Here is a 24217-nt window from a genome sequence, read left to right as displayed (position 1 = left end):
AATACTACTGTGTTAATATGGTAACATAGCACATGAAGTGCGGAATTCTGTGTGCTATGAAGGCAATCTTGATGTATCTCTCTTCTTTCCTTCCAGCTCCTGACGGTCCACCCCAGGATGTTCAACTTGAGCCTATATCTTCACAAAGCATTAGGGTCACCTGGAAGGTAAATATAAACAACCAAAAAGATAATCTGTGACAGTATTTTTGTGTATTCCAGCAAAACAAAGGCATCTGATCACTGGTCACAGGGTCACTTGATGGGTGAAACAATACATAATAATTTACTTAAAAAAATATAAATAAAACAACAACTTAAGTTCAGTGCACTTAGCAGAGCAAAAGGAGTAGATATTGAAGTAATGCAGAATGTAGAGTGATTCTCAACAACCAAAATAAATGCTTAATGGGTTCTTGCCTTTTTAAAGCATTCAGGAAACATGAGTGCCATCATATCTAGCCAACTATAACACCCAAGTTTCTATGCGTGATCTTGTTTTATTGTTTTCCCCTTCTTTTATGGTTGTGTGGGTAGGCAGATTGAAAGGCTTTGCTTGCTTTTTTAATGTTCAATTTGGAAGAGTTTTTTAAAAGCAACTAGAGAAGATAGGCAACACTGGTTTACTACTGCAATTTATAGACGTCCTTTGTGATTCTGAAAATTTGCCATTACACTTTATAGATGTAGAAATGTGCAGACAGCCATGGGACAAGCAACTTTTTCACATCTATATTTCAACAATGTTGCTTAAAATATGGTTCGATTTCTTACTTCCACACCACTTCAGCTACAGTCTAATGCCCTAATCCCTTGGTGTTTTCAGGAAAGCAGAAGCACATGAAGAGAGAAGTTGGAGTTGGATATATGTGTAAACGGTTCTCAGGATTGTGTTTGGAACTAGATGGATTTGTAAATGTCAGGTGTCTGATATAACAAAATAACCTCAGAAATGAGCTCTATATTGAGTATATACCCCATTGTCCTAGCAGGTCTCTTGCACTGAGTGTAGAGGGGAATTTAGGTAACTGGAGTGAGTCTAAGGTGTGAGGAGCTTGTTGCTGGCTGGTCCCCGTGCAACACATACCCACATCAGGAATGGGAAGTCCACGCTCCCAGAAGTTTGATCCCAAGTGAATGTGGTATCATGCACTGTCCAGGTGCTGGCTAGACATTTGGTTTACTACGGACAGTGCTGTTAGACAGCACACACAGTCTGCAAAGAGCATATAGTCTCCTATGAACCTCAAAGGTCTTATTCCCATAAACCCAGTCGGTGCCAAATCTGACTTTGCAAAATTCTGCTGTCTGCCTCTTTTTCTGCCACAGCCAGGGCTGTGCATTGACAACATCACAATGTTTGTACATGTGCTAATGAACAAGATGGCAGATCTTAAATTCATTTACTATGAGTGAATGGTGCATGGTCAAGTAGCACAAGAGGTGCTTTGGAAGTGAGCTGCTCTTGGTGTAAGTGCTCTAGCCAGAGGAGTCCTATGGTCTCATCATGCCACGGAGCCCTATTAGGTGCTGTTTTCCAAGCAGCAGGAACTCTGGAGGTCTGATTGTGAAAGGTTGAAAGGTTGAACAGAAAAAGGCAACATTGCCTCTGTGCTGAAATTCTGTCCACTGCATCCTTTTACTCTCAAGCCTATGCTTATTCAGCTTGAAAGCTGTTTGTCTTGATTTACAATCATGACTTTATCTGGCAATAGGACAGCTCATCACATGGGTGTTATGTTTCTCTGTGGTGCAGCAGGTAGTCAAAGTCTAATTCTTTTCCTTTACCTCGAAGCTCTTTAGCGGATAAAAGGGGAGTCACTGAGCTACCATCCTGAAGGATTAGTGCTCACTTAGTCCCACTTTTACTAGAAGAATTATTTCCTTAATAACATTTTGTTACAACTGTCCCCTAATTAAGAAATTACAAGCCAGGAATAAGCCATTCACTTTCCTCAAATTTTTGATGTTCTGTCCTGTGCACCTCACTCTTGATCCATGACTTAACACAGTCCCAAAGAACTCCTATAGTTCTGCTAATTCCTGGCATTTTTAGTATGTCCTCATGATGCAGTAATCAATAGTCTGGTCATTTTTATTTGGAGGTATGTGAGGCTTTTGCCATGGAAATGTGATCAAGTACAAAAGAGGTTGTGTTCAGAACCATACTTATGCTTAAAGTTGACAAACCTTATTTAAATATAGCTGGTGCTAGTAACAGCAAGAGAAGCAGAGAATAACAGGTGACATTTTATCCTGTACTAAGTTCTATTTCTGCAGTTTACTTCCATTGTTAATCTTCTGCTAAGTTTCTTTTAGATCACCTTTTAGAAAATTCCAGTTAAGCAAGCTTTCGTAGTTCCATTTAATCCCATCTATTTACTCCCTTCTCGCTGGTAACCAGTGATAGAACACAAGGAAGTGACACAAAGCCCCACCAAGGGAAGTTCAGAGTGGGCATTAGAAAATATTTACTCTGAGAGTGGTCAAACACTGATACAGGTTTCTTGCAGAGGTGTTTGATGTCCCGTGCCTGTCAATATTCAAAAGTCATTTGGACAACACCTTTAATAATATACTTTAACTTTTAGGTAGCCTGGAAATGATCAGGCATTTGGATTTGATGTTCATTGTAGGGCCCTTACAACTGAACTGTTCTATTCTATTCCACTTCTGTGTGTCTTCATACAATGTTGTATATCAGATTGAATTTTTTAACCCTCAGTATATTTGGTAGTTGAAAAGGATGCAGAGAAAATGAGAATTAAACAGGAACTCTCATTTAGGAAAAAAATACAAAAACAATCATTATTTTTCCTTGTAATACTTTATTGAGTAAAAGAAACCATTCAGTTTCGGTGTGTGAAATATTAATTCTCTTCTTTATTCGCATACACATTTACATTTCCAGTATGTCGAACTTAACAGAAGTCATTAGTCCTTTATTTAAAATATATTGTATTTTAAGGAAAATGAAGATCAGAAGATCAAGATCTGAAACTTTTTCATAATATTCTTTGACCACTGATAAATTTAACAATATTTTTCCGAAGGAACAATTTTCAATGGACAAATGTTGTTTCACTGATGTTTTTACCAAAAATGGATGTATAAACAAGATATCTACAAGCTTGTAGATATCAAGTGTAATTTAATTGTGCAGAGAGTAAACCCAAAATAAGGTTTTGGATTATTATTTTTTTTACTTATTACTTAGGTAGTAATAAAAGGGAACACTTGAGTTTTAGTGGAGCAGAACATTTCAATACTCTGAAGTGACTTTGAGCTTTTTTTTTTTTTTTTCATTGTATAATGTTTTGAAGAGAAAAAAAGTAAAATGTTTATATTTTATTTAAAGAAAAATCCTCTGATCTAAAACAATTACAGTGATGTTTCATGAAAAATTCAAAATTCACTGTTTTATTCCAATTCAAAATGAGAAAGTATATAATTACAGAATTCCCAGTGAAAAGGCTATTCTGGCTCTAGTCCTGCTCTGAGAACATTTCAATGCAGATTAAATTTTATCATTATATTCCATCTGTTTTACAGTATGATATGTGCATATGTGTTTATAGTCCTTTGTTTTATTGTGTAAAAGGTGTACATTCACTTTTCTTGATATACAATGCATGCCTCACAGTATATAGTGTATGAATACACAGTATCTTAATGTGTACTGCATGTGGCAGCAAGTAGTGGGTGCCATTCACAGAATAAATATCCTTCATTATACGGTGCGTATTTTCATATGTGTTACTTGCAAGTTGAATGTGTTTGTGGCAATGGCCTTTATTCAGAAATCTCCAATCTGCATGAGAGTGTTCCATTTGTGGCCTTTAACTCTGAGGTAGTTTAGACCTTGACACCACAACTGAACTCCTGCTAATGTTAATTGACATTAGCATGATAAGAAATTTTTTGCAAACTGTTGAGAATTTGCCCAGGTCTGGTGGAATCCAACATTAATGGAGAGAAGTGATGTCGTGGAATAATTAAACAGTGCTCTGCAACATTGTCTTAAGGCTCTTGTAGCTCTGACACTTGAGTTGTTCACTACCTTGTTAGCTCTTTGTCCTTTAGACAATTTGAAATGTTTAGATTATGTTAGCTCAGCCTTTTTGCCTCTTCTTTTCAAGACTGACAGTCTTTCTAAAGAAGTTTTTTTTATTTACAACAGAACATAGAAATGTTCAAACATGAAACTATTATTCTGTTAGATTCTGAGAAAACAATTCTAATAACTTGTGGTGCTCCTTAGAAGGAGTTCAAGTCCTGAAACTGCAGTTTTTTTGCATGCTAAGTCCTAATTTGGTCACCTTTGTCTGAGCAGACAGCTCCATGCATGCAGAGAGCTTATCAGTAACAGAAGAATTGAAGTAATACAGGGGAAATTCTGGAGGCCGCAGAAAGGAAGAATGTAAAGCATCCGGAAAGATAATACAGTCAGTTCCATCCAGTGTTAAATATGAGGAAGGTGTTGATTTTTGCAGAGCAATGATTTTTTTTGTAGTGGATAAAATTAAAATTCTGTGCTGGTTTTATTAGCTTGAGTGAGCCTTTGCTCCAGTGGATGAGAAACATGCTGAAGTAGACAAGTCCTGTGGCAGAAAAAAAAGTAGTCTTGAGAGAGAGTTCCTCAGTAGATTTAGTAGGATATAGTAACAAGAGAAAGTGCTGCCTGTGCTAGTGAAGCTCATCTAAAATTTCTCTCTGATAAGCTGCATCACCATGACTTTTATATGGGTCAGTGGTACAGTTGAGCTTGGTGGTATCTTGTATGAATTTGGAAGAAGGCTAATGGATTTGAAAGAGTTTTTTGTCCATGGATTATAAACTGTACTTTAAAATATTTGTACTAATTATATCTAATATTCACTAGAATATCAGATAAGAATGTAATCGCATACTGAGATTAGTCCACTAAGTAAAATCACAAATAGTCTTTCTGTCAATATTGGTCTTTTTTCCTGATTTGCCAATCCTTATTTTAATGACAACATTTTTTTGCTGCAGAATGTAGATATTATTTCCACTAGTTAAGATACAAGGAATCTTCTGCTTTGACTACGAACTACCATACATAATTATGGCCAGCAATTTTTGTACTGTCCATATTTTTGAAAGCCAGATCTTACTCCTTGTCTTCCTAGCTATTCATTATGCAAATCCTTGCTTTCCAATTCATTATTGCCTTCAGCACTCATTATCTAGTCATCTCTCTACACTACACACTGAATGAACAGAAGCATATTTCAAAGCACAGGACAAAAACCTCCCAATACATCCAACTCAATAAACTTTACCTGACTGCTTTCAACAGATCGATAAATGTGCTATTAAAGATTTAGTGAGTGAATGGCAGGGGCTTCTGGCAAAACCACTGTTAGTAGAAAATGGTATGCCTGAAATGCAAAAATACTATTAGTAAGTCAACTTTGATTGATCTGATAGGAAAACAAAACATTACGCACTTAAATTTAATCCAATAAATATTTCCTTCTCAGATTTTTCCTTCTATTTAGCATTTAATAGTCTAAATTTCATCCAAACAGTTTAATTCATGCACTGTTAAAGCAACCTATGTTTAAATTTATATATAATTGTATAAAGCTTTAATTTCATGTGCAAGGAGGACTTTTGAATTTTTTTAGACTTCTTGTGTATTTCAAAATTTTTAAGGGATGAACTTGATTTTGGAGATATGTATTTAATGTGTAATTTTTCATATCCTGTTTAGGCTCCAAAGAAGCACTTGCAAAATGGAATTATTCGTGGATACCAGATAGGTTATCGGGAGTACAGTGCAGGTGGCAATTTCCAGTTCAACATCATCAGTATTGATACCACAGGGGACAGCGAAGTTTATACCCTAAATAACCTGAAGAAATTCACACAATATGGCATGGTAGTTCAAGCTTGTAACCGGGCTGGAATAGGACCTTCTTCTCAGGAAATCATCACCACGACTCTTGAGGATGGTAGGTCTTGGCAAACAGCTGTTGTGAGTCACATTATGATTTCTTTTTTTACCTTATATATTTGCTGTTCGATTAGTGATTATTGTAGGCAAAACAATATAAGACCAGGCTTTGCAGTTGCTAGAAAAATAAACAACTGGATAGGTGAATAGGAAAAGGTTAGCGAATGGGCATCTATAGTTATCATTGGAACTGATGCAGAATCACTAAGGTAAATAAATGCTAACTTATTTACTGATGGGATATATCCTGTTGTGAATAATATTAACTAAGACCATAACTTTCATTAAGAAGCTGATTACTCTGGTGTTTACATATTTGCAAATTTTGTGATCTCATCATAGCTTCATTATACACTTTGAAATGCTAAATATAACTCAGAAAGGAGAAGCGATGCGATTAATTTTGTTGGCTTTATTTTATTTCCAAATTAAACTGCTGGGAAACCAGGAGCTTTTGTATTACATAATCTCTTGTCACCCTAAACAGAGATGTGTGTATTTTCAAGGATATCCAGACTATTGAGAAAAAGAAAATAAAATCATTATTTCAGACAAAATGCAAGTTTTCTAATCTAAGAAACAATTTAGATATATTTTTTCAAACTGTGTAAAATGTGCATCTCAAACAATGAGAGGGAGTCCTCTAGTGGAAGAGAATGTTTTCATATCCAAAAAGACTCCCAGTATAAAAGCAAACTCCACATAATCCTAATAGATGGCATAGGTCAGATTTTCAGAGTATTAAAGTCAGTGTCAGCTAAGAATCTGATTTTTTATATGTGAGAAATTAAGAGAAAGCTTGATAGCTACAGACTTTGAGGCATATGCTTCCTGTAAGGCTGGTGATTTTCATTTTCTCTGAATGTTTCTAGGCCCAGGCAGATTACTGCAAGATGTCAGAATGCAATATACTTACACATACACATATTTTGAATTATAATGTGTAATATTTTTGTCTTCAAAATCTGCTTTTCTTTGCAATGTTATTTTTTTTTTTTGTCCCTGTTCAATTTTAGGTCACTGCAAAGCAGCATCAAAAACTAATACTGGAATCATTGCTCTGAAACTTAATAGCCAACAGAAAGTGTTTTATATCTTGTTGATTTTTTTTTTCCAAGTGTTAGTGAAAATATTCTACTAATACTTTTCCCAATACTTTTTCAAGCAGCTGCTTCCTTCCCCTGCACCATACTGATTTGAAGAGACCATTAGGATTTTTCAGAAAGATGGCAATTTGGGACAGAACTTTTTTTAAAAAAAAATTAAATTGTTTGCAAAGTGTGTTCTGCATTTTTCATCATTAGGACACATTTCAATTAACACAAAAACATTAATACACAATAATAATAATAATAATAATAATAATAATAATAATAATAATAATAATAATAATAATAATAATAATAACAACAACAACAACAACTGTTTAAAGACAAATCAGCAAGCGAGGGAGGAAAAGTAATCAGAAGTTATTCCAGGGACATTCAGCTGCACTTGCAGAAACATGTAGATTCCAGCAACAATTAAAGCTTAGCACTTTAAACAGTATGTAACTGATAGACCACGGGTGGTTGGATAGCAATGCGGACTGAAAGTGTTGCCTAAGGGGAGTTTTCTAACAAGTATGGAAGAGTGTTCTTTTGCATACATATCTTCAGACTAGGTACATGCATGCATACATATGTTGAGTTGTATTCATTGAGTTAAAAATAGTGAATATTTTATTTCAGTGCCCAGCTGCCCTCCAGGAAATGTGCAAGCCACTGCCACATCACCAGAAACCATTTCTATTTCCTGGTCAACGCTGGCAAAAGAAACTCTGAATGGGATTCTGCAAGGATTCAGGGTTATCTACTGGGCCAATCTCTTGGATGGAGGTAATATAATTCTATCACTAAGTAGCAAGATATGAATAGCAATTATATCAGTTATTCTCTGTTGTGAAAGCGTTGTACTTCCTTTACTCTTTGGTTTAGAGAAACCATCATCTACCTGTGAAGGAAGCTACCTTCTATAGAGCTTTAACACAGTAAGCAGGCATTGCAAAGCTGACTGGAGAGGCCCTTGGAAAAGCTTCCACAATGGGAATGCAACATTCCATAGACCTGACAGAGTACCCAAAATGGCTCAAATTTCATCTCATTTACATAGTCAAGCGGGTCTTTATTAAAGAATTATGATATAAAATTTGAAAATACCTGCCTAACCTTGGTTATCTCGTTTGTTTTGGTTTAGCTAGTTGACAACTTATTGACTTGATTTTCTATTTTTATTATTTTATTTTATAAAATTTTATATTATTTTATTTTTATTATTTTTGTGTGTGTGTGTGTGTCAGAATACATCTTAACACACAGTTGAAGACAAAAGAAGGAAATGTTTTGTAAAAAGGTTTATTATTTTCATACCAGCTTCTAATGTTTGGCTTATATTTTGTACTCTCAGCACAATTATTATATTAGCATAATAAATAAACCACTGAGCAGAAAATGAATGAAATGACCAAAAGAGAAGAGAGATACCCTATTAATATGCAGTTCATCACATGATGACAATAATTCTACATGTGGTCCTTTCTTGTATATTAAATACTAATAGGTTTGAGTTGCGCATGCCTTTATACCTATTAGCTCTGTTGAATTTTTGCAGTTCTAGGGCAATTACTTGTCTTCCTTCTTTTGTGTTCACCCATCCAAATCACAGTTCATTCTAATATACTAATATTCTAATATGTTGTAAAACCTGACCTCTGTCAATATGAGAAGGGAAACTCAGAGTGGAAGTGTAACTCCAGGGCCCATTGCTACTTCTGGCAACATCAAAAATAAGCCACCCATTCATTTGTATATTTAAATTTAAAAATGAAAAGTATATTAAAATCATGCATAAAAATGTGGACGTGACTGACTTAAAACTAAATGTTCAGTGATGACTGTAGTGTTTGGATCAGTTCCCATGTGAATATTATCAGTGCATGTCTAAGCTCCTACATGATGTCTTACAGCATGATGAAAAAAATGATGATGTTCATGCAGTGCTTAAAACTGAATTTTCATCTTTTTTTTTTTCTCTCTGCTTTATTTTCTGCCCTAAATATGTCCTAAGCTTTTTTTTTTTTTTTATTTTCCATATGGATTATAGTTCTTAGCTTCTTGAAAAAACAATACATATAAAGTACATCATTTTTCTGCAAGTAAATCTGGTTTTACTATGTTTAAACCTATTTCTAGCTGGTATTACTGCCGTCAAGTGCTTCACAGAAGTACTTGATTCATATTTTAAAATGAAGAAGTTTTTTGTTTGTTTGTTTGTTTGTTTTCGAAAGGGGAAACCTTTTATAAAAATAATTGGCTAATTTTTGCTTCAGGTTGTATTTTAAAGTAATTTATTCTCATGTTCTCTATGAAAAAAATTAATAATTAGAAATACTAAATTCTATTCTCCATATTAAAAATAAAAGAAATGACTTTGAAACCAAAAGAAGAGGGTCTGCTTTGAACTGTAATAAAGACAAATATAAAGGAATTTAGTTTAATTTCTTATACTCGGTTGCTATTTTGTAATAGTAAAGCATTACATTTTTTAATCTTCAAGATATTCACAGTAGGTATCAATAGCTGGGAAAAGACTGACCTTGCCAATAACTTGACTTCCTTCTTATTTTGTAGAGCTAGGAGAAATAAGGAATGTCACTACTACACAGCCATCTCTAGAGCTTGATGGTCTGGAAAAATACACCAACTACAGCATTCAGGTGCTGGCTTTCACACGAGCTGGAGATGGAGTGAGAAGTGAACAAATTTTCACCCGCACTAAAGAAGATGGTAAGGAGTAAAGCATTCCCACTTCCACAAGATGCTTGTATGTCTCAAGCTTTTAAAATAGTGCAGATATTGTATATGGACAGTCAGAGTGAGATTTCTGTCTGAAGATCTTGAGCTAGCAACACACAGAGAGCAGCGTGCACCCACATCTTTGAAAAAAGTCTGAGTGTTTCCAGAACTCCAGTTCAGATTAGCCAGAAGTTTGTAAGTAATTCTTAGGATCTGAAGACACTTATCTTTACTTTTGTTTTCAATTACCTCAGAATCTAATGGGAGAATTTTGAGAGTTTTTGAGTTAATTCAAAATGTTTGAAAAGGGGAAAAGAAGAAATGACTATTCTGGGATGTTCTTATATAACTGAGATGCCTCTAAGAAGGTTTTCTTCAATATAAGACAAAAACTTCCTCCAAAAACCTCTTCTTTCAGAAGCAAAACAGAGAACAAAAACAAAAATTGGTTAGAGCATGGACAATTTAAGTCCTAATGTTGAAAAATTAAAAGTTTTCTCATTATGCAGTTTAGATAATTTGAAAAAACTCTGAGATGGATGAAGGCTTCTGTAAAGACCTTTGAACATTTGGATGCTATTAGATAAGAATATTTTGGCAGGAACATTGATGCTGTCCTGTCAATGAAGTTAAATAAATAGGTTTGATTGGAAAATTCTACTGTAAATTTTTTCAAGGAAATTAGTTAATGGATTTTTCATTATTACTTATCCAGTTTGCTGAATATATTTGACTTTTGTATTACTGGTATTTTTAATAAGATCTACAGAAGTGCCAGAGAGAGTAGATTTGGTGATTAACTGACCTGGAGAATGCTAAGAAATTTTTCCAACAAAATACTAAGGCACTCATTCTAAAACTTACATCCATTGGAAAGCCACATGGCTGTAGCTGTATAGGTATCAAGGGACTATAGTGTAAATGAAATTTGGACTTCTGAACTTTATTATCATGCTATGAATTTGCTTATTTGCTCCTTGTTCTATTTCAGCATACTTTATACAATCCATTATTTTGATCAAAGTTGTGTTAACATAAAATAAGTGAATTCTTTATAGCTGAGAAATGTGATGAAATTCAGGCATACAGCAATATTGGTAAATGTAGGCCTGTTACCGGCACTCACTAAACGTAGTCGTCGCTGAGATCCTCAGTCAACCTACAGGAATGACAATCTAAACTGCATCTAGTCTGAACTACCAACGCCAGTCTAATCAGATGTAGACTTTACTCTCTTGGACATTGAACCCACCCTAAAGTCGTTTAACTGCTTTGGAGCACCAGAATCTTGTTTCAGATGTTCTTGAAACAAAAATGCTTGGAGAGAGATGGTTTTCTCTTGAAGAAAAGTCTAAAAAATAATGGAGAATTGCAAGATCTGATACATTTTCAAGTTACTTTTTTTTTAGTAGGTGCCATCACCACAACTTTTCCTGGAATATTCTCTGAAAATAAAAGCTCTCGCTCCAGAGCCTTGAGACTAAGACTGCAAACATAGTCAGACTTGGAAGCTGCCATAATCTGCTTCAGGAGTTCAGGGGCAGCTTGCAGAGATTCATATTAGAATCATATTAATAATATGATTTATATTATTAATTCATAATTCATATTAGAGACAGCAAGAATGTACTTACTGGCCTACACTTTTGAATGGCTTTGCAGCCTGCTGTTTTAAGTGTTAAACTGGCCTGTTTGTCCTGTTGCCTTAAATCTCAAATTGGCCAGAGAGACATATTTCCAGAAATCCTTGAAAAGCCCAACAGTAGAAATAACCTCTGGTCCTTGGACTGGCATTTCAAGGTATAAATGCAAGGGAAATGATAAGGGCTTTTTGGGAAGCCCCTGTATTAATTCCTTTTGAGTTTAAAAAAAAAAAAAAAAAAAGTTAAAGGGAACCATTAGCCACCAAAGCTTGATTGAATGTGGATAACATCTGGGCTCTGTATGATGTTCTTCCAGCTTTTGAAATTGAACAGATGACAGAATTGGTGCCTGCAGTATCTCTGTCTCTTATCCAGAGAACCAGTAGAGTATTTTAATGTTCCTGAAATTTTCCTGACACTGGGCCAAGACCACCCCCCTGCACTAAAGAGCATTATAGCCATCACTAATGTTTACTAAGCTTGTCTCAAAAAATTGTAGTGATGTGGACTCCATAGTCTCCCTAAATATCCTGGACAAATTAAGAAACATCCCACGAAGGGCTACAAAGATGGTGAAGGTTTTAGAGGGGAAGACACAGACTAGTGGGTGAAGTCCAGAGCAGAGGAGGCTGAGGGGAGGCCTTATGGTGGCCTACAGCTCCTCACTGTTGCACAACAACAGGGCCCTAAGGAACAGCATGGAGCTGTGCCAGGGGAGGGGCAGATGGGGGTCAGGAAAAGAGTCTGCACTAGAAGGAGGTGGGCATGGAACGGGCTGCTCGGGGCTGTGTGCACGGCCCTCAGTGCCGGAGTTCAGGAAGTGTCTGGACAGCGCTATCAGAAGTAGGTTTTGATGTTGGGTGGTCCTGCGGGGAGCTAGGAGCTGGACTTCCTGATCCTTGTGGGTCCCTTCCAACTTGGGTTATTCTATGATAATACAATCTCCACTGCTAAGAAGTATGTTGAATACTTCCCTCTGCTTTTCTGGCCAGGGAGACAAATGGACGACTTCCTGCTTTATAAAAGTATTTTTATTGTAAGGGTTGCTGTGCCTGTTGTTCCCTGAACTTTTCCATCCTATCTGTTTCCAGTTTAAAACAGTCCTGAAATCGTAGAAGATCCACATTTTTTGGTTTTTATTTTTATCTTTTATTTTTCTTACCTCTCTTATGTCTAATTTGCTTTTCCCTAAATCTTGGTGGCTCTTTTGCTTTTTCTGTTTCTGAGATCTGACAGGCCTTGATATCTGGGAAGCACATATAATCTGCCCGTGTTTGGCTGCTGTGCAATGGCTCATATCTTATCTTTAATCCCTCTGGCAATGAAGCCATGGGGCTGTTCAGCAGTAATTCACCCTGAGGCAGTATGACTAAACTTCTCAGATGTTTTGTGTTGCCTCACAGTGATTCCACTCATTACATCTTTTGTGCAGAAAAACTAAACTGAAAGGTGTTGCTAAAAAATGTAGTGATTTCATGTTTTGCTTCAGCTTGACAATTTTTTATTAAGAGCAATAAAAGTCTAAAGTGGAATACACATGGGGCTGCCATGAAAAATAAGCTCAAACTCAAGTTCCACATCTAAACATCTTTAAGGCTATGGAAGTTAAATGGAAAAAGAGTATTCATATTCCCATCTGTAAGTATCCAGTAGGTGCCCTGATCCTCAGGAATTTCCTCTGTAATATTCTAGGGAAAAAGAGGCTCCTGTAGAGGAATATTCAGTACAGCTAATTCCAAAAGATTCTACTCTGAAGTTATTTTTGAGCATTATCTCAGCTGAAGGAATACAAATAATTGCAAACTTAACAGATCTTAGATCTAAAAATATTATATTTCTACTTCCAGACCTTCTTTTGTTAAAATTGTGACCTAAGATATTCTACTCTCCTCTAATAAAAATCTGCAATTCTGAGACATTTTTTAAGTGGCTGCCAAGCCTTCCCTATCATTATTACCACAAGACCTTATCACACCATTGATTTCTTTTCCCTTTTTTCATTTCTTTTGGATTAGAGGAAACTTTTCTTTGTGAAATCGATGGTGCAGCATGATCCCTTGCTGCTTTTGAAAGGCAGACCGTAACCTCCTGTCATTTCTCTGCTACTGTTTGGTTTGGAGACATCAGGCCGGAATTTCTTTTGCAGGTCTGAAATCTCAAGTGTGGCAAAATAGGAGTATCCCAGGGAGTGAAGCAGTCAGCCTGAGTGAAATGAATTGAAGCTTCGATTTCCTGTAACACTTCGTACTTATTTTAGACACCAGGGGTCAGACACCACTGCTGATCAGCTTATGAAATAGGAATAGTTCTAGCAAATAGCAGGGAATGAGCTATCCTCTCAATGTGATCATATTTTGTCTTTTGTCTCATTTTTGGTTGTGGTGATGTTGTCATTTTCTCTTGAAGTTCCCCTTGACAGAAATAGAGTGAAGCAGAAATGCCTCTTTTTTAAGAACTGATTGTGTTTTTGTCCCTTGCCCTTTCTACTTTGCAGCGTTTTTAACAAGCTGGTTATCTTCTTCACACAAGGGCTTGTTTTATTACATCATTTAAAACCAAAGTTTCTTCAAATTCTCTTCGAAGTATGGCCTCAAAAGCTACCCTACTCAGTAGCAATGGGAAACAATGAATTTTCTCTCTGTTTCTGTGTTGCAAATATGATATTATAAAACCAAATTTAAGAAAATATGTTTGCTCTCCATATAAGCTGGAGGCACGATACAGCACCTCAGCAGACTGAAGCACCTCTAACCCCAACCTTGGGCAGAAGGGATGAACAGAGGACACAGCTTCCAAGGAAAGCTTCCTGCAGTTGGCAATGGGGCTTGGAGTGGCTGCTTGTCACTTGGTGACCAGCACCAGTTGCTTCTGGGGTTTATGTGTTGCAGGAGGAAGGAGGAATAATTAAATCATTGAATATCCTGTGTTGGAATGGACCCACAAGGATCATCAAATCCAACTCCCAGCTCTGTGCAGGACCACCCAAAAATCACACCATATGCCTAAGAGTGTTGTCCAGATACTTCTTCAACTCTGTCAGCTTGGGGCCATGCCCACTGGTCCCCTGTGGAGCCTGTTCCTTGGGGAAGAGTAACACTAAATCTGTTCATGTGATCAAGGCTCAATTTTGCCTGAATACAGTGAGATTTCCCCCCTCTCCTCTCTCTCTCTGGACATTATATTCTTGGCAATGGGTGTGCAGATACCACCTGATGAAGCTCTGTGCTTTTTCTTAATGGAATGAGCATAAATCCAATGAAAGCGTGATCAGTGCTCAACTCAGCATAGGCTCTACCTGCTGGTGATAGGGGTGGCTGTGTAATTCACCTCTGTCCTCAAGAGGCTTGTATGACTTAAGCCTGGGCACTGCATTGCAATTTGCCAATAATATAGCCGTAGTACATTATTATTTCTTTTTAGTTATTTTCGGAGGTCTCTGATTTTGTATTTTTGACTGACAAAAGAAGGTAGAGAATATTAAATGCTCCCCATGTAGAACTGTCTGAATTGGTAGGAATGATCTAATTAATAGAGTCTGGTTCAGAAGGAAGGATGTTTGGACAACATCTTGTGAATGTATTTCAGCTAGCATAAATTGGAATTTTAGATGGAATAAGTACATTAACATAGGACTACTGGAAGTAATGAGGATTTTATTTAGTTTTGTTTTTCATAAATTTAACAGTTCTTAGGACAGTTTTGTGTGGTGTGGAATTAGAAATCTCTTAGGGAGCCGGGTCCGTTTTTCTGATATAATGGTTATATTACTCCTAAATGCACAGCACTTGCCTCCCTGCTATTCAGTACTGTGAAGAAAAATGGTGATAATTTAACTGCTTATGAAAAAGGGAATGAGCAAGTTCCTGGAGCTCCTCCCCATTATCCTGCACATCTAAATGCAGTTCCCTGGACTAGTCATGTCAGGATAATTGCTTTCTCTGTGTTTGCATTTCACTTGCAGTGTCAGGAATACAAAGTGTTCTTGTCTACATGAAAGCTGCATGCTATTTCTGTGTCTCTGAAAGCCTAGTTAGTGGGAGCATGAGGCTATCTTTGATTTTAAATCAAATGCCAAATCTACTCCCTGGAAGCTGGCAAAGTTGGCTGGCAGCAGTTCTCTGCTTCTCTGTGCTCTGCCCTGTTTTTAATTCAGCTTCCTACCACTGTTTTACACCTGGTGACCACAGGAAAAAAGAATCTGTGCTATAGCACATGTTTAGCTTGTCTTTGCGGGGATCTGTGGAAGTCAGTGTTCCAAATGAACATCCACGGGGGTCTCTTTGTGCTGGTGTCTCAGCATAGCTGAAGGTAGCAAGGCTACAGAATGCAATGGCAACAAGAGAAATACCTCAAGTTAGCATAACAAGATGTGTCTTTCCTCACCAAGATGCAATAGATACCACATCCCTCCTGCACAACTTCTTCAGATATGAAAGGAACCCATGTATAGAAACAAATGTTTCAGCTAATGCCGCATTAACTCATAATAATGAGTTAATAATGAGGAAATGCATGTGCTGCCCTACACACTATCATTTCCACACACACAGCCTGGCAAAAATAAGCAGTGTAACAAGAAGAGGAATAATAACTGAACTTTTGGAATAATTTCAGCAACACTGTCAAAACTGTTACCTGATTCCAGCCTTTCATCCAAGAAGGAGAAAGGGTCCTTAGATTAGAAAAGGTCCAGAAATTGGACTCCTTGAGTTCTTTCTAACCTCCCATTATACTGGTCTGTATATCAAACAGAAATACTGTCCAATGGCAGTTCATGTTTTCCACATGTGCCCACTGACTGGAAAATGAGAGATGAATTTCAAACAGTTGACAGCTCTGACCAATTACCATCTCAATGTGTCCCTATAGATCACACCCTAATTTAACAATAAATTACTTGAACCTCACACATTTATTTGCAGTGATTTCCAGAAAACATTACTAACTGTAAAGGAATCCCCCTGTGGGTTAATTAATTACCCTGGAGAGCTAGCTTTCACTCTTCAGCAGCAGGAGCAAATAGCATTTCTAATGAGCTGGGTATAAATAACAAGTTGAATGCTGTCGAGCATCAATATTTACTCTGCATTGGGTAGAACTGCTAGCCGAATTAGCCCCTTTGCAGAAAGTGGCTGGGTTTGCATGCAGTTACAATCATGACATTCTCACTTGATGCCTTATTAACTTTTTCAATACATTATGAATAGAAAGGGCATATTCAGAAATGTTGCACTGAGTGATACTTATCTATCAGTTTTGCCGCATTTTCCCTTTGTACCTATATAGCCATACATTTGAAGGTTCCTTTATATGCCTTTAAAAATCCAAAGCAGTTATCCAAAAAGCTAAGGTCTCAGGCAGTCAGGCTTCTCTTTATAAGTAATGTTTTGTATTTATTTAAACTTGGAGAGCCAATATTGAGGGTCCACCTATAAAAATCTACTTGCCGGGAAAGATTTTGACCATCTGTAGTGCACAACAAAGGTTTTATGTTGATGTAAAGTAAGCCAAGCAATCCCTGGGACCGTTATTTTACTGTAAATTCTAATATTTTGGTAGTTTTACTTAAAATTAGACCAAAAATGTGAAATATCCCACAATCCAAAATTTCAGCAGATAACAGAATCCATCCAAATGTGTTGTATCATCTTTATTAACCCATGCAGTTATTTCCAATATAACATACCTATTTTAGTAATTTAACATGAATATTCTGCACATGCAGTAGTAAAAATATTTTGTAAATGTTTTATTTTGATTGATTTAATGCTATTTTAAAATATTTTCCCATTCAAACTTTTTTTTTTCCAGGAAACTTTATTCTACTCTTGCTACTTTGATTAAGTGCAAGATTACATATATGTGATACTTTATGGATGTTCTAGCATGCAGGAGGCTTCTTTTCACATTATTGTAGGAGTAGTTGCAAAGCTAGAGGACATTATACAGTGTAACACGAGCTTGAAAAAGAACATACACATGAATTTGAAGTCTTTCTGGAAGTACAAGTATGCAAAGAGTCAAGATTATGTATCCAGATTTTTTCATTTCCCAGCCTAAGTGTTTACCATTCAATTTGAGAGAAGCATTTTGTCCTCTTTTTTTCCTTCACAGTTTTCAATAGCTTACACAGATATCTAATTAGAAAAATAAATGTGTACATGTAATGCAGTGCCAGATGCAGGTCAGAGCTGCTGAGGGCAAGTCTAGGGGTAGGAGGCTGCTGACACATCATATGACTAGGTGTGCCTGGGTCTCATCAGGCAGTGCTAATTGTGCAGCACCAGAGCTCGTTTGCTCTCCACTTCATTAAATTCATAGCTCTACTGTGTGTAGCCATTAAACTGTTCGAATACATATTATTTATACAGTGAATAATCATTTGGCATGAATTATGTCTTCAAAAATGAGCTAAAATTTACAGTAATACATGGTTTGGCAGTTTTCACTGGCTGCAGCCAAGGTGGTTATTACAGAATCATAGGATGGCTTATCTTGGAAGGGATGTCAAAGCCCACCCACCCCAACCCCAGCCATGGGCAGGGCTGCCCCCCACCAGCTCAGGCTGCCCAGGGCCCCATCCAACCTGGCCTTGAGCTCCTCCAGGGATGGGGCATCGCAGCTTCTCTGGGCAGCTGTGCCAGTGTATCACCACCCTCTGGATGAAGAATTTCCCTGACACCTAATCTTTCTACTTTTAGAATAAAGCCATTTCCCCTTTCAAAACCTTTTCCCCTTTACCTATCACTATCTGCCTGTGTAAAAAATTGGTCTCCCTTTCATTTGTAAGCAGTGGAAGGCCACAGTGACATCTCCTCAGAGCCCTGTCTTTTCCAGGCTGCACAAGCCCAGCTGCCTCAGCCTTTCTACATAGGAAAGGTGTTCCAGCCCTCTGAGCATCTTTGTGACCTCCTCTGGATCCTCTACAATAGCTCCACTCCTTCTTTTGCTGGGGGCCCCAGGCCTGGATGCAGTACTCCAGATAGGGCTTCATGAGGGCAGAACAGAGGGGGACAATCACCTCCTTCTCCCTGATGGCCACCCCTCTTCTGATGCAAGATACTGTTGTTGGCCTTCTGGGCTGTAAGCACACAAAGTTTCATGTATGCAGGCTGGGAGTGGTACTTCACAGAAGTTTAACTAGCAGTGGCAGTGTTACTTTGGGTCCCTATGAAGCCAATTGTGTCTTCCTTCCCTAGAGGTGAGAGCACACTTTCAAATACTTTCCCCCAGCATGCAGGCTGCTCCCTAATACAGGGTGTCCGCCTTGGTCCACAGGGTCATGGTTATCAAAGCGACTCACCCCACTGGGCCACCCTTAACACGGCTTTTCTCTCCAGTTCCAGGCCCTCCTGCTGGTGTTAAAGCAGCTGCATCTTCAGCCTCCACCGTCTTCGTGTCCTGGCTTCCTCCCCTCAAGCTCAATGGCATCATCCGGAAATACACCGTGTTCTGCTCACACCCCTATCCCACGGTGAGTCCCACACCACAATCACAGAAGGTCTATACTGATCTGAAAAACTAAAACTGTGTATTAGCAGATGCTCGGTGCTCAGTCCTGCTCTTAATTTGTTTTGTTTCCTTTAACAAAGATTAAAAGGGGATTCTGAGGCTAAGGGAGTGAAAGAGAGCTGTTTCTGTTTTTTTCCCACCTATTGACCTTTTGCAGTACTCACAATATATTATAGAGCAGTGACTTAGAAAATGTTTCAAACCCAGGGTCAGCAGCAAGCCACATAGAGCCCTATTATAGCTGGAAATATGTATTTATTCATGGTAATTGCCCAATCTGAGTTGTTTTCATCTTACTTTCCTTTTTGGCTTGAGTATTCTTATGTGAAAGAGCATAATGGCTTGTGAACAACATATTTGCTTGTGAATAAACTGATTTGTGTCAGGAGTATTTGCTCATTCTGGGTTTACATGCTATTACTTTCTGAGAATGCAATGAGAAAAACTGAATTGATTATCAGTTGTTGTTTTTCTCTCTCCACAAGCCACAAATGAACCCAGCTTTCTTTAAGTAAAAGGGAGAATTGTTCCTTTTAACTAGCATGTGAACTAATTTTGCAATTACTTGAGGAGAGATGGGACAAGACTACTTGTCCACTGATGACTAAGCTAGAACTTTCGCATCCTGCTGTAAGCTTATGAAGCTAAGGGCCTGGAGAGTGTCACTTCATTCATGCTTCGGGACTGCTGGTTCCTAACTCTATTAATTTTATAATTGTAGCCATGCAAACAAATATATCTTGACTATACACTTTAGGCGTAAAGTGGCCAGGAATTTTCCCATCATGCTGGGGTCTGATCAGAGCAGGGAGTGTCAAGTGTGTCTCAGGGGCTGAAATGAACACCAGGTGGTGCTGCTGGCTTTTCTAGCCACTTACCACACCAACGCTGCAGTGTTTCTTCCCGAGGCTTCTTTACTAGCAATATTTTTTTGCATGCTTACATCACCAGGAAAATAAGCATCCTCTGCTGCACAATTTTTTTATCCAATTTTGTGATGTCTTCTACGGAATTACCTTTTCATGATTGTTTATATTATGGGTAATTTTGGAGTACCTCAGAACAAAATAATGTGATGAATGATGACAAAAATACTTCCTTGTTTCTTTTTTTTTTTTTTCCTTTTTCTTTCTTTTTTTTAATTTTTTTTATTTTTTATTTTTTTTTATTTTTGGCTGGTCTTAGCTTGTACTGAATTTTTCTTTATTTTTGTGTTATTCATTATGGGATGATGAAGGTATCAGTGTATACTGTAGTCCACAATAGAAGTGATAGTTGATTTTCATTAATTACTGATAGGTACATATATATTTATCCTATTGCTATCTCTGAGCATGAAGGGTTGTGTGTGCATGTGTGTGATTGTTAAGGTTTGCTTTTTTTCTATTATTATTTTTTTTTTATTATTATTATTTTTTATTTAGAGCTACCTTGGCAGTGGAACGAGCCTGCTGCAGAGGTATTTTAATGTTAGCACTCCTTAGCAGGAGTGGTCTATATATGCCAAGGAACTTCATATATGATTCACTGTTGACAGAGACAAATAGTTGACAGAGAAAATGGTCTTACATAAAGTTGTGGAGGGGAATAAACAGGAAGCCTCTTTCTTTATCAGTTCTTCTGCCACCATAAGCTGTAGGTGCTGTAGTATATGTATGAAGCTGTGTTTCCTTAAAAGACTTATTCAGTCAAAACCCTTGTTGCAAAACAACTTCGCTAAATGTCTGCCATTTAAAAAGAAAGGCAAGCTCAAGTTTTTAAGCAAAAGTGATGTGAAAGAAGAAAGGGCAACAGCAATGGGAAGTTAATAGAGTGCATTTTATGGACAGTTTGTGGATACTGAGAATTCAGCACAGTACCCTTCAGACAAAGTTTTTAGGCTAGCAGAAGGGTTGAAATTTTTTTACATAACAATTCTGCTTTGATATTTAAGTCATCAAAAGGAAAGTAAACCAAAAGTTACTGTGTTGGTCATACTGTGCACATTTTTACTGCAAAGCACCACCCTCATATGACACTGAGTTACTCTCAGATGAAGATTTGCAGACTCTTGCACAGTTCAGTTTGCTCTGAGAGAGCAGAAGCTGCTAAAACTGAACCCTCTGTACAGAAGGATGCTGACATTTTTTGTGGAATTATTTTGAATCCTAATTACAGTATCTGCCTAGGAGGGTTCAAGCAGCAAATACTATTAATGAGAGAAAATTAAAAATTATTCTCTGCTGCAATCTATTCTGTAGGCAAGATAAAGGGCAAAAGAGGATCCAAAGTCATTTTTATTATGTTGTCTGTATTACTGTATGAGCATTATCATGCAGAACATTTTTATTATGGAAATATAGGGGGAAAAAACACACAAATAAATGAGTAGTTACGCATTCATGTACAAGTTGACAGCTAGCCCTAAGTGCTAGCTGAGTTAGGTTTCCATTTCAAGTCCTGGCCTGCACAGAGTCACTTAGTAGGTTTTTCATTCTTCAAATTTAACAAAACATACAGAATTCTGGTTAAAAATGTTATTCTCTGTGCCAACTCGTAGCCCACTTTCCTGCAGTACTTTTAACTCTCTTCATCCAAAGTCTATGTTCAGCTCCTCTCAGGATCTGTCTTTTCATGGTACAATGTTGGCCACATTCCCTCCAGTTGTGCTTATGCTGAGCATCCTGTATCACTGTGATCACTCTGTCCAGGCCTGATATAGTATCCTAGATGAGGAAAAATTAGTGGGATTAGATTAAATAAAATTTAGAAGACATAAAAGTTTTAGAGAAGATTGCGGTGACAGAAAGCATCCAATGGCTTGCCAGCCCAGAAACTGCTGTCTATCTGAAGACAGTTAAGAAGGAGAATGGAAAGAAACATGGTGTGTGCTGAAGGAAGAACAGTCATTGCCTGCTTCTGGAAGGGCTGAGAAAGCATTATGACTGCTAGGGAAAGCAGTGAGAAGTTATGACCTGAGTAAACATAGACCGACTCTATAATCTGAGTGCCAGCAAACACTATGGCATCACTCAATCAGAAATAAATATTAAAATAGCTTTTTCTTTCTTAATTAGAAAAGTGATGTCATTATTGGGGTTTTGCTGAGTGGGAGGCATTAGACAAGCAGTGATCCATTGGTCAGTTGTTCACTCATAGTAACAAACACAGTAAATATGCTTATCATGCTGTTTCTAATGAAGCATGTCATTAAACTGTGCATCAGTCTGCTTTCCCTGTGTGATGCCTGGAAATTAATGGAAAGGGGTCATGTAAGCAGGACCACACTACAAAAGAGTAATAGATGGAGACTGTTCTCCTTCCCAGCAATTTTCTTTTTCAGGATACTGTCTTCTACTCATATTAAGATACAGAGTAAGATGACCTCACAATTTCTCTCTGATTTCCTAATGGTGAAAGCTAAAAGCAGAGCTTGTTTAAACAACCATGCACAGAAAGTGTTCAGATATGAAAGACATACAATCTACCAATGGTTTAAAATGCCATAGAAGTTTTATTGGAGTGTTTCCGGCTGCCTGAGAAAGCATCTTGGTAACATTTTAATACATCTCTTATTCTCAGAACTGCACATTGTCAGTATTTGGGTTCAGTTGTTTTGTTATATGTATTTTCTATGGAACTGGATTGCCATTTTTAAACTTCCATAGAATAGTAGAATAATTTTGACTGGAAGATACTACTGAGGTTCACCTATTCCAAAACTCTTCTTGGAGCAAGTTTAATGATGTCAGATTACTAATGTTGAAATTGCTTCAAGAATAGCTTGGCTCTAGCATCTCAAAAGTGTAAAGTAGGGAGTGGAGGGGAAGGATCACTGACCTGAATTAACTGACCTAAACACTTATAAATGCAGAGCTGCTAACAGCAGACCACCTTTTATGCAGAGCTTTTCCTTTTCTAACCCTATCCCCACAAGCTCTGACAGTGTTTTACTGTCCTCCCAATTAGCCTGTCCCAGCACTCACCTTCTTGTGTGATCATTTTTGAGTTTGAGCTCAATATAATTGTGTGGCCTTCTGCCAGTCTTACTTGACTTCCCATGCATTGCAAAAGACCATTCTTGCATTCTGAGTAGGTTGTACGTGGGACTTAGCCAGATGTCCCTTTACACTCGAGGACAGTGTCCCATGGGATCATTCCTCTCAGAATCTTAGAACGTAGCCTCTTGATTACCTCAGGCAAAGTGATTGTAGACCTTCACATCTTCAATCAGTTCTTCCTTAACTGTGGGAAATAGGTTCCATGAGGTATCTCCATCAGTCACTTTGTAGATCATCTTCAAAAGAAAAGGTCTTCAGTGCTCTCCAGAAATCTCCTGGTTACTTGCTGTGATTGTATTGCCCATCGAGCAGGCAATTGTCCCCCTCTGCTCTGCCCTCATGAGGCTCCCATCTGGAATGCTGCATCTAAGTAGAATGCTTCATTTTTAAAGATTTGAATGAAACTCACATAAAGCATTGCAAAAATAATTATAAGCAAGAAGTGATTTGTTATTCTGTAAAGTCTTAGGTAGTTAAATGTATACTGGAAGGCTCTGGAAGAGAGGGAAAGGTAACTCTCAGAAGAGGGCTAAGCAGATAAAGTTACTTTGAATTGAAGTTTATTTAGAATCAGCAGAGTCTGTGAGGTTGAATTTAAAACACATGTTCACTGATTTATATTCTACCAACAGTATTTATCACTGTGCCTGTATAGTACTTTTCACAGCATGAGGATATTTATGCTTATTAATTCTTGTTCTTTATATAGCATAGAGCTATTCTGTATTTTGTGGAGTTATTTTAAAAATCTCACTAGGAATAACATTTAAAATATGTTCTTTTTAATATACCACATGTACTGTTTACGGCTTTTTCATAGTTATTTCACAGATTTGTTACCACTTCCCAAACATAGCATATTCATTCTTTTAACTACTTTACCAACTTTACATTTTATGCCATGTAGCAGAGCTCGAGAGACATGATTGAGTATAAATTAATTCTGGTGCTGTGCTGCTTGATGCAGTTTTTAAAAGGTCTCCTTGCAAAGCCCTACTAAAACAAATTTGATATTGATTTTTTTTCATAAAACTCTGGTCTCTCTCTCACTACTACTCTCACTACGCAGGCTCACCTACACATATATCAATATAGTCTAACAATAAAGTCTTGGCGTCAGTTGCAACGTATTTCAGGAGGTATAGATTCATTGTATTCTCTTCTGTATTGTACCAGGGACAAAGGACCTGGGACCAAAAGGCACAGC

The 24217-nt window shown here is 37.4% G+C and overlaps 1 protein-coding gene across 1 annotated transcript in view; it reads left to right on the top strand.

Moving 5' to 3' along the window:
• The window catches only part of DSCAM (DS cell adhesion molecule), a 444911-nt gene that overhangs the window by 354646 nt on the left and 66048 nt on the right, over positions 1–24217 (top strand). The window contains exons 16-20 of the mRNA XM_015882861.2: positions 97–167; positions 5740–5980; positions 7713–7859; positions 9651–9806; positions 18799–18932. Of these exons, the coding sequence (XP_015738347.1) occupies positions 97–167; positions 5740–5980; positions 7713–7859; positions 9651–9806; positions 18799–18932 (749 nt within the window). The remainder of the gene's footprint in view (positions 1–96; positions 168–5739; positions 5981–7712; positions 7860–9650; positions 9807–18798; positions 18933–24217) is intronic.

Source organism: Coturnix japonica, chromosome 1 (assembly GCF_001577835.2).
Source record: "Coturnix japonica isolate 7356 chromosome 1, Coturnix japonica 2.1, whole genome shotgun sequence".
Lineage (NCBI taxonomy): Eukaryota > Metazoa > Chordata > Aves > Galliformes > Phasianidae > Coturnix > Coturnix japonica.
Note: the sequence above shows the minus strand (reverse complement) of the source record. Positions and strands in the feature narration are given on the sequence as shown.